Source organism: Rissa tridactyla, chromosome 16 (genome assembly GCF_028500815.1).
Source record: "Rissa tridactyla isolate bRisTri1 chromosome 16, bRisTri1.patW.cur.20221130, whole genome shotgun sequence".
Classification (NCBI taxonomy): domain Eukaryota; kingdom Metazoa; phylum Chordata; class Aves; order Charadriiformes; family Laridae; genus Rissa; species Rissa tridactyla.
Window position 1 is genome coordinate 8,479,426 of NC_071481.1, and position 13,625 is coordinate 8,493,050.

At 67.9% G+C, this 13,625-nt stretch overlaps 2 protein-coding genes across 3 annotated transcripts in view; one reads left to right on the forward strand and one right to left on the reverse strand.

The window, feature by feature from the left end:
- Window positions 1-10,555, reverse strand: part of HSPG2 (heparan sulfate proteoglycan 2) — a gene marked incomplete at its 5' end in the record, with an annotated part of 55,468 nt that extends 44,913 nt beyond the window's left edge. Inside the window, 15 exon segments of the mRNA XM_054222685.1 lie at window positions 855-1,031; window positions 1,176-1,339; window positions 1,417-1,563; window positions 1,650-1,798; window positions 2,970-3,114; window positions 5,404-5,535; window positions 5,668-5,786; window positions 5,903-6,067; window positions 6,069-6,153; window positions 7,207-7,332; window positions 7,561-7,721; window positions 8,599-8,657; window positions 8,762-8,871; window positions 9,362-9,445; window positions 10,378-10,555. Of these exon segments, the coding sequence (XP_054078660.1) occupies window positions 855-1,031; window positions 1,176-1,339; window positions 1,417-1,563; window positions 1,650-1,798; window positions 2,970-3,114; window positions 5,404-5,535; window positions 5,668-5,786; window positions 5,903-6,067; window positions 6,069-6,153; window positions 7,207-7,332; window positions 7,561-7,721; window positions 8,599-8,657; window positions 8,762-8,871; window positions 9,362-9,445; window positions 10,378-10,555 (2,001 nt within the window).
- Window positions 10,556-11,343: 788 nt separating this feature from the next.
- Window positions 11,344-12,537, forward strand: LOC128918516 (uncharacterized). 2 transcript variants are annotated; one of them, XM_054222803.1, is made up of 2 exons: window positions 11,344-12,312; window positions 12,359-12,537. In XM_054222803.1, the coding sequence occupies exons 1-2, from the start codon at window positions 11,457-11,459 to the stop codon at window positions 12,511-12,513; spliced, it is 1,011 nt and encodes a 336-aa protein (XP_054078778.1). In that variant the 5' UTR covers window positions 11,344-11,456; the 3' UTR covers window positions 12,514-12,537. The 2 variants fall into 2 exon arrangements, with proteins under 2 accessions (XP_054078778.1, XP_054078779.1); XM_054222804.1 differs by having other exon boundaries at window positions 11,344-12,290; window positions 12,337-12,537.
- Window positions 12,538-13,625: the final 1,088 nt, after the last annotated feature.

Here is a 13,625-nt window from a genome sequence, read left to right on the forward strand (position 1 = left end):
CACCATCACCCTCCCATCACCACCACCATCAACCACCCGCCTCTACGCCAATTACCATCACTGTCCCACCACCATCAACCACCCACCACCATCACCCTTCTACCGCCATCACCATCAACCACCCACCTCCACACTCACCACCGTCACCCTCCCACCACCACCACCATCAACCCCCCCCACCACCACTGCCATCACCCCACCACCACCACCACTGCCATCACCCCCCCACCACCACCAGCATCACCCTTCCACCACCACCACCACCATCAACCACCTGCCTCCACCCCCATTACCATCACCATCCCACCACCATCACCCTTCTACCACCACCACCCCCCTCACCGCCATCATCCACCCCGCCACCACTGGCATTACTCATCCATCATCACCACCCTCACCCTCCCACCACCACCACCACCATCAACCACCCACTGCCATCACACTTCGACCACCACTGCCATCACCCTTCGACCACCACCACCATCACCCTTTGACCACTATCATCACGCTTCCACCTCCACCACTGTCATCACCCTTCCACCTGCACCACCATCACCCTTTGACCACCACCACCACCCTTCCACCTCCACCACCACCCTTCCACCTCCACCACCATCACCCGCCGACCACCACCATCATCACCCTTCAACCACCACCATCATCACCCTTCCACCTCCACCACCATCACCCTTTCACCTCCACCACCATCATCACCCTTCCACCTCCACCACCACCATCACCCTTCCACTTCCACCACCATCACCCTTCCACCTCCACCACCATCACCCTTCCACCACCGCCACCATTGCCATCACCCCGCTGCCACCACCACCCCCTGCCCCGCGCCCACCCACCTCAGTGAAGGGCACGTGCCGTCGGTTGAGGACATCGGGCTGGGTGGCCCCGGCGCGCGCCCGCAGCTGCCGCCCGTGGCCCCGCAGCACCACATCGGGGTGGGTGGTGGGCTCGGGGGGGCCCCGCCCCAGCCGGTACCGCACCCCGTAACTCAGCGCCCCCCCATAGGCATCCACCTGCCAACACCAACAGGCTGTCAGTGCTGTGCCACCAGCGTCCCCAGCCCCGTCCCCACCCCGGCGTCACCTCGCCCCCGAGGAAGGCAGCCGGCAGCGGCCATGCCACCAGCGTCCCCAGCCCTGTCCCCACCCCAGCGTCACCTTGTCCCCAAGGAAGGTGGCTGGCAGCGCCCAGAAGGCGTCGAGGGCCAGGAAACGGCGGGAGAGATCCAGGAGCTGGAATTCCTCGACACCCACGTCCACGTGGAGCTGGGTGGCCGAGAGCGCCGGTGGGGACGGCGCCGCCGGCACCGTCACGTTGACGCCTGTTGGGGAGATGCTTAGCCCCTGGTGTGTCCCTTGTCCCCAACCCTCATCCGCAACCCTCGTCCCCACCACTCACCCTTGAAGTCGTCGGGGCGGTCGAAGCGGAGGTGGAGGCGGTGGCGGTGCCGGGCGGTGGCGCGGCAGGCGGTGGTGACGCCGAAGCAGAAGCAGGGCAGGCAGCGGGATGTCCCCGTCACCTGGAAGTGGCCCTCGGGGCACGGCCCTGCGGGAGACGGTGGGTGGGTGATGATGCCGCGGTGGGGGCGGGGGGCGGGATGGGGAGGGGAGGGCGGTGGGGGGGACACTCACCAGGGCGGGTGACGGTGAGGATGCTGTCGGGGATGCCGAAAACCATGCCGAGGGTGTTGATGGCCTCGCAGGTGTAGGCGCCTTGGTCGGCTTCTTTCACGTCCCGGATGGTCAGCGTGCCCTGCCCGGCCTCGCTCACGATCGACACCCTGCGCGGCACGTTTGGCACCCGCAGCACGGCACACCCGGAGCCCGGGACACCCGGTGCCCATTGCACCTCGAGCCCGGGACACCCGGAGCCCCTCACACCCAGAATCCGGGACACCCAGAGCCCAGAGCCCAGGACACCCCGAGCCCAGGACACCCGGAGCCCGGGACACCCAGAGCACGGAGCCCGGGACACCCAGTGCCTGTTGCACCCGGAGCCCAGCACCCAGAACCCCTCACACCCGGTTCCCGTTGAACCGAGTGCCCGGCACCCGGAGCATGGCATACCCGGAGCCTGGGACACCCGGTGCCCATTGCACCCGGAGCCTGGCACACCTGGAGCCCGGGACACCTGGAGCCCCGGACACCCAGTGCCCATTGCACCCGGAGCCCGGCACCCAGAACCCGGCACACCCGGAGCCCATTGAACCCGGAGCCTGACACCCGGAGCCCGGCACACCTGGAGCCTGGGACACCCGGTGCCCGACACCCGGAGCCCATCGAACCCGGAGCCCAGCACCCGGAGAGGGGCACAGCCCACTGCACGCCCTGCTTATGCCCAGGCCACGCCCCCCCGTGCAAGCCCCACCCCCTCATGCAAGCCCCGCCCACCACACCACTCCCTGGCTGTTAGCCCCGCCCCCGTGCCGGGAGCCACGCCCCCAAGTATAAGCCCCTCCCACCGCAGCCCTCTCCAGCCACAAGCCCCGCCCACCACCAGAGACTCCGCCCCAACCACAAGCCCCTCCCCATCACAAGCCCCACCCCCTTCCTCAAGCCCCGCCCCCCTCCAGCCAGCTCCCCTTGCTCCCATTGGCCACCCCCCGAGACCGCACCCCCTTAGGCCCCGCCCCTCTGAGACCACACCCCTCAGCCCCCTCCCCCGAGGCCACACACCCCCTTAGACCCTGCCCCCCAGACCACACCCTCTTAGGCCCTGCCCACCACACCCCTTAGACCCCGCCCCAGACCACACCCCCTTAGGCCCCCCAAACCACACCCTTTTAGACCCTGCCCCTCTGAGACCACACCCCGTTATGCCCCGCCCCTCTGCAACCACACACCTCTTTAGGCCCCGACCCGAGACCACACCCTGTTAGCCCCACCCCTCTGAGACCACGCCCCCTTAGATCCCGCCCCCCAAGACCACACCCCCTTAGGCCCCGCCCCCACCTGTGGCTGCTGGGGGTGTGTCCCCAGTTGAGGCGCCAGGTGATGATGGGGGTGGGGACGCCGGTGGCCACGCAGGTGAAGGTGACGGTCTGCCCCGGCACCACCCGCACCGACTCCCGCGGCAGCGTCACCACCTGCGGGGGCACTGCCACCGCCACCGCCACCGTCACCACCGGGCACGCGACGCCAGCACCGCGCACCACCCCCACCCCCCCGCCCTATTCCCCCCGCCTTGGGGACAGGGACACCAGTGTCACACCCAGGACCCAACCGTGGCACTGGGACCCCAGCGTGGCACTGCTCGGGGACAGGGTGACCAGCACGGGGTCCCCAGCCTGGCTTGGGGACAGGGTCACCAGCACCGCACCGTGGCACTGGGACCCCAGCGTGGCACCGCTTGGGGACAGGGTCACCAGCACCGCACCGTGGCACTGGGACCCCAGCGTGGCACTGCTTGGGGACAGGGTCACCAGCATCAGGACCCCAGAGTGGCACCGCCTGGGGACAGGGTCACCAGCACGGGGTCCCCAGTCTGGCTTGGGGACAGGGTCACCAGTGTGGCGCCCAGCACTGCACCGTGGCACTGGGACCCCAGCATGGCACTGCTTGGGGACATGGTCACCAGCAGAGTGTCCCCAGCCCAGATTGGGCACTGGGTCCCCAGCATGGTGCAGCTTGGGGACAGGGCCACCAGCACCGGGTCCCCAAGATGGCACTGCCTGGGGACAGGGTCACCAGCATGGCACCCAGCACCATGCCATGACACCAGTACCCCCGCATGGCACCGCTTGGGGACAGGGCCACCAGCACCGGGTCCCCAAGATGGCACCGCCTGGGGACAGGGTCACCAGTGTGGCACCCAGCACCACGTCATGACACCAGGACCCCCGCATGGCACCGCTTGGGGACAGGGTCACCAGCACTGGGTCCCCAGGATGGCACCACCTGGGGACAGGGTCACAAGTATGGCGGCCAACACCGTGCCATGACACCAGGACCCCAGCGTGGCGCAGCTTGGGGACAGAGTCACCAGCACCGGGTTTCCAGTCTGGCTTGGGGACAAAGTCACCAGCGCCACACTGTGGCACCAGGTCCCCACTGTGTCACTGCTTGGGGACAGGGTCACCAGCACGGGGTCCCCAGCCTGGCACTGGGACAGGGACACCAGGGGGGCACCCATCACCATGCCATGGCGCTGTGTCCCCAGCGTGGCGCAGCTTGGGGACAGGGCCACCAGCATCAGGTCCCCAGCCTGGCTTGGGGACAGGGTCACCACCCCCACACTGTGGCCACCAGGACCCCAGCACGTGCCATGGCACAGGGTCCCCAGGCACAGTGTCCCCAGCCTGGTGCCACAGCACAAGGTCCCTGGGTGCAGTGTCCCCAACATGTGCCACGCACGGGGTCCCGGGGCACAGTGTCCCCGGTGTGGTGCCATGGTACGGGGGTCCCTGATCACGGTGTCCCCAGCATGGTGCCATGGCGCAGTGTCCCTGGGCACACCGTCACTGGGTGCAGTGTCCCCAACGTGTGCCATGCATGGGGTCCCCGGTCACAGTGTCCCCAGCCTGGTGCCACGGCAGAGGGTCCCTGGGCACAGTGTCCCCAGCCTAGTGCCATGCACGGGGTCCCCAGTCGCAGTGTCCCCAGCCCCATGCCATAACAGAGGGTCCCCGGTTGCAGTGTCCCCAGCCTGGTGCTGTGGCAGACTGTCCCTGGGTGCAGTGTCCCCAACATGTGCCATGCATGGTGTCCCTCGGCAGTGTCCCCAACATGTGCCATGGCAGACGGTCCCCGAGTGCAGTGTCCCCAACATGTGCCATGGCAGAGGGTCCCTGGTCACAGTGTCCCCAGCCTAGTGCCATGCACGGGGTCCCCGGTTGCAGTGTCCCCAGCCCCATGCCATGGCAGAGGGTCCCTGGGTGCAGTGTCCCCAACATGTGCCATGCACGGGGTCCCCAGTCGCAGTGTCCCCAGCCTGCTGCCATGGCAGACGGTCCCTGAGTGCAGTGTCCCCAACATGTACCATGCATGGGGTCCCCGGTCACAGTGTCCCCAGCCTAGTGCCATGCACGGGGTCCCCAGGCACGGGGTCCCCAGGCACAGTGTCCCCAGCCCCACGCCATGGCAGAGGGTCCCTGGCTGCAGTGTCCCCAACATGTGCCATGGCACAGGGTCCCCGGTCGCAGTGTCCCCAGCCTAGTGCCATGCACGGGGTCCCCAGGCACAGTGTCCCCAGCCCAGTGCCATGGCAGAGGGTCCCCGGTCACGGTGTCCCCAACATGTGCCATGGCAGACGGTCACTGGGTGCAGCGTCCCCAACGTGCCATGGCACAGGTTCCTCACCCCATCCCCGGGTCACCACGTCCCCAAGGCCTGGCAGAGGTGTCCCCCGCCCTGGCAGAGGTGTCCCCTTGGTGTCGGTGTCACTCACCGCAGCCGACCTCGTCGGAGCGGTCGGGGCAGTCGGGCTCGCGGTCGCACTGGTAGCTGGCGTGGATGCAGCTCCCGCTGGCCACGCACCGGAACTCCGCCGGCCCGCAGGCCGCCCCGGGGGCCTTGGTGGCTGCAAGCGGGGGTGAAGGTGACACACGTCAACGGGGAGAGCGTGTCACACCCCTTACCCCCCCCCTCCCTCCTCTCCGGACCTTGGCGCGCGCGGGCGCCTGTCCCCAACCCCGGCGGCGGCCGGACTCACGGCAATCGCTCTCGTCGGAGCCGTCGCCGCAGTCGTTCTCGCCGTCGCAGCGCCACAACTTGAGGGCGCAGTGCCCGTTGCGGCACTTGAATTCGTTGGGTTCGCAGGGCGAGGGGGTGCTGGGTGATGGGTGACGGGGGGGGTCAGCACCCATAGGGTGCCCCCCCCCTGCCACGCGCACACGCAACCCCCCCCCCCCCCGCTTTCCTGACCCGGCCGCGTCACCGCAGACTCACCGCAGGCTTCCTCGTCGCTGCCGTCGGCGCAGTCGCGCTCGCCGTCGCAGAGGTAGTCGCGGGGGACGCAGCGCCCGTCGGCGCAGGGGGCTTCGCCCGCGGGGCACCCGCCGGGGAGGGGAAGGGGGGGTTTGGGGGGCCGCGGGGTGAGGGGCCGGCGCGGCGGCGGGGGTGGCGGGGGCGGCGGCGGTGCTCAGCGGGCGGGTGGTGGCGGGGCGGGCGGTGCTGGGGGGCGTCCGCGGCGAGGGGTCTGCGGGGAACGAAATGGGGGGGCGGGGGGGCGGGTTATGGGGGGAAATGGGGTGTGCGGGGGGGATATGGGGGAGGGGTTTATGGGGGGAAATGGGGGGGTGCCGGAGGGATATGGGGGGGGGGGTGTCTGTTTGTCTATTGTGGAAATGGGGGTGCAGTGGGGGGTTGTGGGGGGAAATGGGGGTGCGGGGGGGATATGGGGGGGTTATGTGGGGGAAATGGGGGTGCAGTGGGGGGGTTGTGGGGGGAAATGGGGGTGCGGGGGGGATATGGGGGGGTTATGTGGGGGAAATGGGGGTGCAGTGGGGGGGTTGTGGGGGGAAATGGGGGTGCGGGGGGGATACGGGGGGGGTTTATGGAGGGAAACGGGGGTGCAGTGGGGGGGTTATGTGGGGGCAGCGGGGCGCAGTGGGGGCTTATGGGGGGAAATGGGGGTGCAGGGGGGATATGAGGGGGCTCACAGGGGAAAAGGGGGCGCAGTGGGGGGGTTATGGGGGGGAAATGGGGGTGCGGGGGGGATATGGGGGGGCTTTATGGGGGTTTACAGGGGAAAAGGGGGCACAGTGGGGGTTGAGGGGGAAATGGGGGTGCAGTGGGGGGATTGTGGGGGGAAATGGGGGTGCGGGGGAGATATGGGGGGGTATGTGGGGGAATGGGGGTGCAGTGGGGGGGTTATGGGGGGAAATGGGGGCGCAGTGGGTGCTTATGGGGGGAAATGGGGATGCGGGGAGGATATGGGGGGGGTTTGCGGGGGAAATGGGGGTGCAGGGGGGATATGGGGGTTATAGGGGAAATGGGGGTGCAGTGGGGGGGTATGGGGGGAAATGGGGGTGTGTGGGGGCTATGGGGGGGTTATGTCGGGGGGGGTTTATGGGGGGAACGGGGAGCACGATGGGGGGGTTATGGGGGGACATGGGGGTGCAGGGGGGATATGGGGTGGTTATGGAGGGGTTATGGAGAGAAAGGGGGCGCGGCGGGGGGGGTTATGGGGTAAACGGGGGTGCAGGGGGGGTTCTGGGGGGGCTTTATGGCGGGGGGGGGGGGGTCTCACCGCAGCCGTCCTCGTCGGAGGCATCGCGGCAGTCGGGGCGGCGGTCGCAGCGGTACTCGCCGGCCACGCACTCGCCGCTGCCGCAGGCGAACTCCAGGGGGGTGCAGGCGCGAGGGTGGGGGGTCACTGGTTGAGGGGGGGGTGGGTTGAGCAGCACAATCAGGGTGACGCACAACCCCCCCCCCCCCTCCAATTGCCACCTACCACGAATTTAATGGCGGGGGGGAGGCAAGGGGAAGGCGCGATGCTCCGTTACGTGGGACCAGGCGATGGGATGGGGTGATCTGAGCCCCCCCACACACACACCAAAACCCTTCGGACCGCCCCCCCCCCCCCCCCCCAAAAATTGCTCACCGGCCCCCAGGCGCCGGAACTGGAAGCCGAGGGGGGAGGTGAGGTAGGAGGCGATGGAGCCGGCGGCCAGCAGGTCCCGCAGGACCCCCCCCAGCTGCCCCTCGTCCCCGTTCCCCTCCGAGCCCACGTCCAGCTCCACGAAGACGTCGCCTTCCACCTCCCTGGGGGGTGAGGGGGGGGGTCAGCACCCCCAAACCTCCCCACTGCCCCCCCCCCAAACCTCCCATCACCCCTCAATGCCCGCCGACCCCCCCCCGCACCCCAAAACCCCCCGTATCCCCCCAAACCTCCCTATCACCCCCAATCCCCCCATCCCCCTTTTGCCCCCCGACCCGTCCCCGCACCCCAAAACCCCTCCCCGGGCCCCCCCCAAACCTCCCCATCACCCCCTGACACCCCCAACACCCCCTGCACCCCAAAACCCCCCTATATCCCCCCCAAACCTCCCCATCACCCCCCCATCCCCCCAATTCCCCCTGCACCCCCAACCCCCCCATGGCCCCCCCTAATCGTCCCATCACCCCCAATCCCCCCAACCCCCTGCACCCCAAAACCCCCCTATAACCCCAAGGCCCCCAACCCCCCCTGCACCCCCAAACCTCCCCCTCACCCCTAATGCCCCCAAGTCCCCCTGCACCCCCAAACCCCCCAAAACCCCCCCACTGCCCCCCCAAACCTCCCCATCAGCCCCTGCACCCCCAAAACCCCCCTATACCCCCAAGGCCCCCAATTCCCCCCTGCACCCCCAAACCCCCCATAGCCCCCCCAAACGCCCCCACTGCCCCCCCAAACCTCCCATCACCCCCCAACGCCCCATCCCCCTTTGCCCCCCCATCCACCCCCCGCACCCCAAAACCCCCCCCACTGCCCCCCCAAACCTCCCCATCAGCCCCCGCACCCCAAAACCCCCCTACACCCCCCAAGGCCCCCAATTCCCCCTGCGCCCTCAAACCCCCCCGTGCCCCCCCAAACCTCCCCTCACCCCTTCTCCCCCCCCCTCCCCCCGGCCCCCCCCAACCCCCCCCCCCCCCAGCTCACTTGATGAAGACCACGCTGACCACCTGCTCCCCGGGCACCTTGTAATACTCTGACTCCAGCTGGACGGGGTGGGGGAAGCAGAAAATGGGGGGGGTCAGGGTGCTCCCTTGGGTCCCCCACCACCACCCCCCTGCCCCGTAACCTCCCCCCCCCCCCACCTCACCGTATCCACCACGGCTTCCGAAATCTCCCGAAATTCCTCGGATTCGGGGTCCTCCAGCTGCCGGCTGTAGTCGATGCTGCGGGTGAAGTTCACCAGCGCCCGGAAATAAACTGGGGGGGGGGGAGGGGGGGGGCGGTAAAAAAATGCGGGGGGGGGATGTCAAAAATGGGGGGGGGGGGTGTGACATCTGCACCACCACCACCCCCCCCCCCCAAAAAATACCCCCCCTGTCACCCCCATCCAGCTGCGACACCCCCCCCCCCCATCCAGCTGTGTCCCCCAGTCTGTGGGGGTGCCCCCCCCCCAATATACAGCACTGGGAGAAAAAAGTGGGGGTGCAGCAAAAGGACGGGGGGGGGGTTGTCCCCCCCCCCAAAAAAAGTGTCACTTACTCAGCGGGGGGTCGTCCTCGGGCTCGGCCACCACCATGCCCGCAGGCGCAGGGGGGGGCCTGGGCACTGCCCGCCCAGGAGGAGGAGGAGGAGGAGGAGAAGGAGGAAGAAGAGGAGGAAGAGGAGGATGGAGAGGAGACAGAGCTTGAGAGCGGTGACACGAAGGTGACACCCCGGGGACCAGTGCCACCCCCCCGGCGTCCCTTACCGGTGGGTGTCAGCCCGAGGGCGGGTACGTGGGTAGCGTTCTTGGGCAGCCAGGGGACACCGCTGCCGTCCTCCCCGCTGCCATCTGCAATGGGGACAGCACGGGTGGCACCCAGGGTGGCACCCGCTCACGGTGACACCCACCCTGGTGGCACCCAACCCCGGTGACACCTTACAGCCAGGTGCCATCAGGTGCCACGGCCGCCTGCAATGGGGACAGCACAAGTGGCATCCAGGTGGCACCCATTCATGGTGACACCCACCCATGGTGGCACCCACCTGGGGTGACAGACAGCCCTGGTGGCACCCAACCATGGTGACACCTTACAGCCAGGTGCCGTCACCCTCTGCAATGGGGACAGCACAAGTGGCATCCAGGTGGTACCCACTCGTGGTGACACCCACCCACGGTGGCACCCAACCATGGTGGCACCCATCCACCTGGTGCCACCTTACTGCCAGGTGCCACCAGGTCCCACTGCCACCTGCAATAGGGACAGCACAAGTGGCATCCAGGTGGCACCCATCCGTAGTGACACCCACCCAGTGTGGCACCCACCCAGGGTGACAGCCACCCATGGTGACAGCCATGGCACCCGGTGCCACCTCACCACCAGATGCCACCAGCTCCCAGTGCCATCTCCAATGGGGACAGCGCGAGTGGCACCCAGTGTGGCACCCACCCATGGTGACAGCCACTCACTCCAGTGCCACCTCACCACCAGATGCCACCAGCTCCCCAATGGGGACAGTGCGAGTGGCACCCAGGGTGACACCCATCCATGGTAGCACCCACTCGTGGTGACACCCACCCCGTGTGGCACCCACCCATGGTGACAGCCACTCACTCATGCCACCCAGTGCCACCTCACCACCAGATGCCACCAGCTCCCGGTGCCATCTCCAATGGGGACAGCGCGAGTGGCGCCCAGGGTGGCACCCCCCCATGGTAGCACCCACTCGTGGTGACACCCCCCCCAAAGGTGCCACCCCCCGCCCCCGCCGCTGCCACCTTACCGCCAGACGCCACCAGGTCCTCGTCATCGGAGAGCTGGGCGTAGTACCGCCGTCCCCGCGTCCCCCCGACGTGGTCGGCCACCGTGTCCTCGGGGAAGGAGGTCTCGGCCGAGCCCCGGGTGCCGCCATGGGTGACCTGGGGGGACACCCGCCAACCCCCCCCGCTGGGTGCCAGGCCACGTCACCGCCACCGGTGGCGGGGGGGGGGACACCAAGGGGTGGGTGCTGGCAGGGCCCGGGCCGCATAGCTGCGCCGTGGAGTCACGGCCGGCGGCGCGGGGGGGGGATGAGCTCATCGCCCCCCGCTGCATTCCTGCCCCGCCACCGCCACGCAGCGCGCAGGTGCCGGGAGCGGGCGGTGCGGGGCTAGCGGAGGCGGGGGCAGCGAGTGTGACGCGTGTGCGGGGACACGGACGCATGGGCAGGGGGACAGCAGGGGGTCGCCGCGCACCGGGGGGGGCGGGGGGGGAAGGGGGGAGGTCGCACACACACGGGGACGCGTGTGCGCACCGACACGTGGCTCTGCACGTGGTTGCACCATTGCATGTGTGCACCGACACGGGGACGCGTGTGTGCACTCACATTGCGGCTGTGCACACGTGTTCGCACCTCTACGTGCGTGCACCGACACGGGGATGCGTGTGCGCACTCACACGTGGCTCTGCACACGCGTTTGCACCACTACGTGCGTGCACCAACACGGGGACGCGTGTGCACACTCACACGCGGCTCTGCACATGTATTTGCACCACTACGTGCATGCACCGACCGACATGGGGACTCGTGTGTACACGCACACACGCGGCTCTGCACATGTTTGCACCATTGCATGTGTGCAACGACACGGGGACGCGTGTGCGCACTCACACGTGGCTCTGCACACGCATTTGCACCACTATGTGCATGCACCAACACGGGGACGCGTGTGCGCACTCACACGCGTTGGCACCACTACATCTGTGCACCGACACGGGGACGCGTGTGCGCACTCACACGTGGCTCTGCACACGCGTTTGCACCACTATGCGTGTGCACCGACACGGGGATGCGTGTGCATACACACACGTGTGAGTGCGCACATGCATTTGCACCACTACATCTGTGCACCGACACGGGGACGTGTGTGCGCACTCACACGTGGCTCTGCACACGCGTTTGCACCACTACGTGCATGCACCGACCGACATCGGGACTCGTGTGTACACGCACACATGCAGCTCTGCACATGTTTGCACCATTGCATGTGTGCAATGACACGGGGATGCGTGTGCGCACTCACACATGGCTGTGCACACGCATTTCTGCACCACTATGTGCATGCACCGACACGGGGACGCGTGTGCGCACTGCCACGTGGCTGCGCCCACACATTTTCACCACTACGTGCCTGCACCGACACAGGAAGCACGTGCACACGCATTTGCACCACTGCGTGCACGCACCGACACGGGGATGCGTGCGCACAGCAGCGTGAGGCTGTGCACGTGTGTTTGCACAACCCCACGGGTGCAGTGACACCGGGACACGTGTGCAGAGCAGCACGGGGCATTGCACACGTGTTTGCGACATACACGCATGCACTGACGCGACGATGCGTGTGTGCGGTGGCGTGGGGCTGTGCACACGCATTTGCACTGCTACCCGCGTGCCCCAACACCAAGACGCGTGTGCACGGGCATTTGCAGCATTTGCACCGCCACACACCGGCACCGCCACGGGGAGGCGTGTGCGCACCGACATGTAGCCGTGTGCGCACATTTGCACCACCACACGCGTGCACACAAGCGCAGGGAGGTGTGCGCATGACAGCGTGCGGCTCGCACACGCATTTGCAGTGCTACACATCTGCACTGACACGGGCACGCGTGTGTGCACCGACACGGGGACAGGCGTGCACACAGACACGGGGACACGTGTGCACAGACATGGGGACGTGTGTGCACACTGACACGGGGACAGGCGTGCACAGACACGGGGACAGGCATGCACACAGACACGGGGACGCGTGCGCACACGCACACGAGGACACGTGTGCACACCCACATGGGGACAGGGGTCCACACTGACACGGGGACGCGTGTGCACACTGACACGAGGACACGTGTGCACAGACATGGGGACAGGCGTGCACACTGACACGGGGACACTTCTGCACACAGACACGGGCACGTGTGCGCACTGACACGGGGACAGGTGTGCACACTGACACGAGGACACGTGTGCACACTCCCATGGGGACAGGCGTGCACACTGACACGGGGACACAAGTGCAGACATGGGGACACGTGCACACTGACATGGGGATGCGTGTGCACACTCCCATGGGGACACGTGCACACTGACACTAGGACACGTGTGCATACTCACTCGGGGACAGGGGTCCACACTGACACGGGGATGCATGTGCACACTGACACGGGGACAGGTGTGCACACTGACATGGGGACGCGTGCGCACACTGACACAAGGACATGTGTGCACACAGACACGGGGACGCGTGCGCACACTCACATGAGGACACGTGTGCACACCCACATGGGGACAGGGGTCCACACTGACACGGGGACACGTGTGCACAGACGTGGGGATGCGTGTGCACAGACACGGGGACAGGGTGTGCACACTGACACAGGGATGCCTGTGCACACTGACACGGGGACAGGCGTGCACACTGACATGGGGACACGTGTGCACACTGACACAAGGACATGCGTGCACATGCACACAGGGACGCGTGCGCACACTCACACGGGGACAGGCGTGCACACCAACACGGGGACGCATGTCCACACCGACACGGGGAGACTTCTGCACACAGACACGGGGACGCGTGTGCACACTGACACAAGGACGCCCCAGCAGGTCCCCCCCCGACCCCCCGTCGCCCCACCCCCCCCCGCCCCGTCGCCCGCGGCGGCAGGAATCCGTCGGGGCAGCACTTTGCTGTACAAACAAGCGCCGGGGGGATTAAGCGGGCGCTGGGGCGGGGGGGCCAAGAGACAAGGAAAGCGGGGGGGGGGGGGCGGGGGGGGGCACACAACCACGACACGGCGCCCCAAAGGGGTCTGGCTGTGGGTGGGGGCACCCTGTGGGTGCCAGCCCAGCCCCGGCTGCTGGCGGGGGGGGGGGAAGGGGGGGGAGGGTGTGTGTGCAGAGGGGGAAACTGAGGCAGGGAGGAGGCCAGGGTGCTCTGCCCCTGCGCCCCACACATGCACCAAGCGTGTGGGTCCTCTGCCCCCTGCTCCCCA

What these genes read in the sequence shown, in the direction of transcription:
- LOC128918516 (XM_054222803.1), top strand. Translation starts at nt 11,457, where the DNA reads ATGCATTTGCACCACTACATCTGTGCACCGACACGGGGACGTGTGTGC. An exon ending in GTGCACAGACATGGGGACGT is followed by an intron (nt 12,313 to 12,358) that starts GTGTGCACACTG and finishes ACACGGGGACAG; the next exon opens with GCATGCACACAGACACGGGG.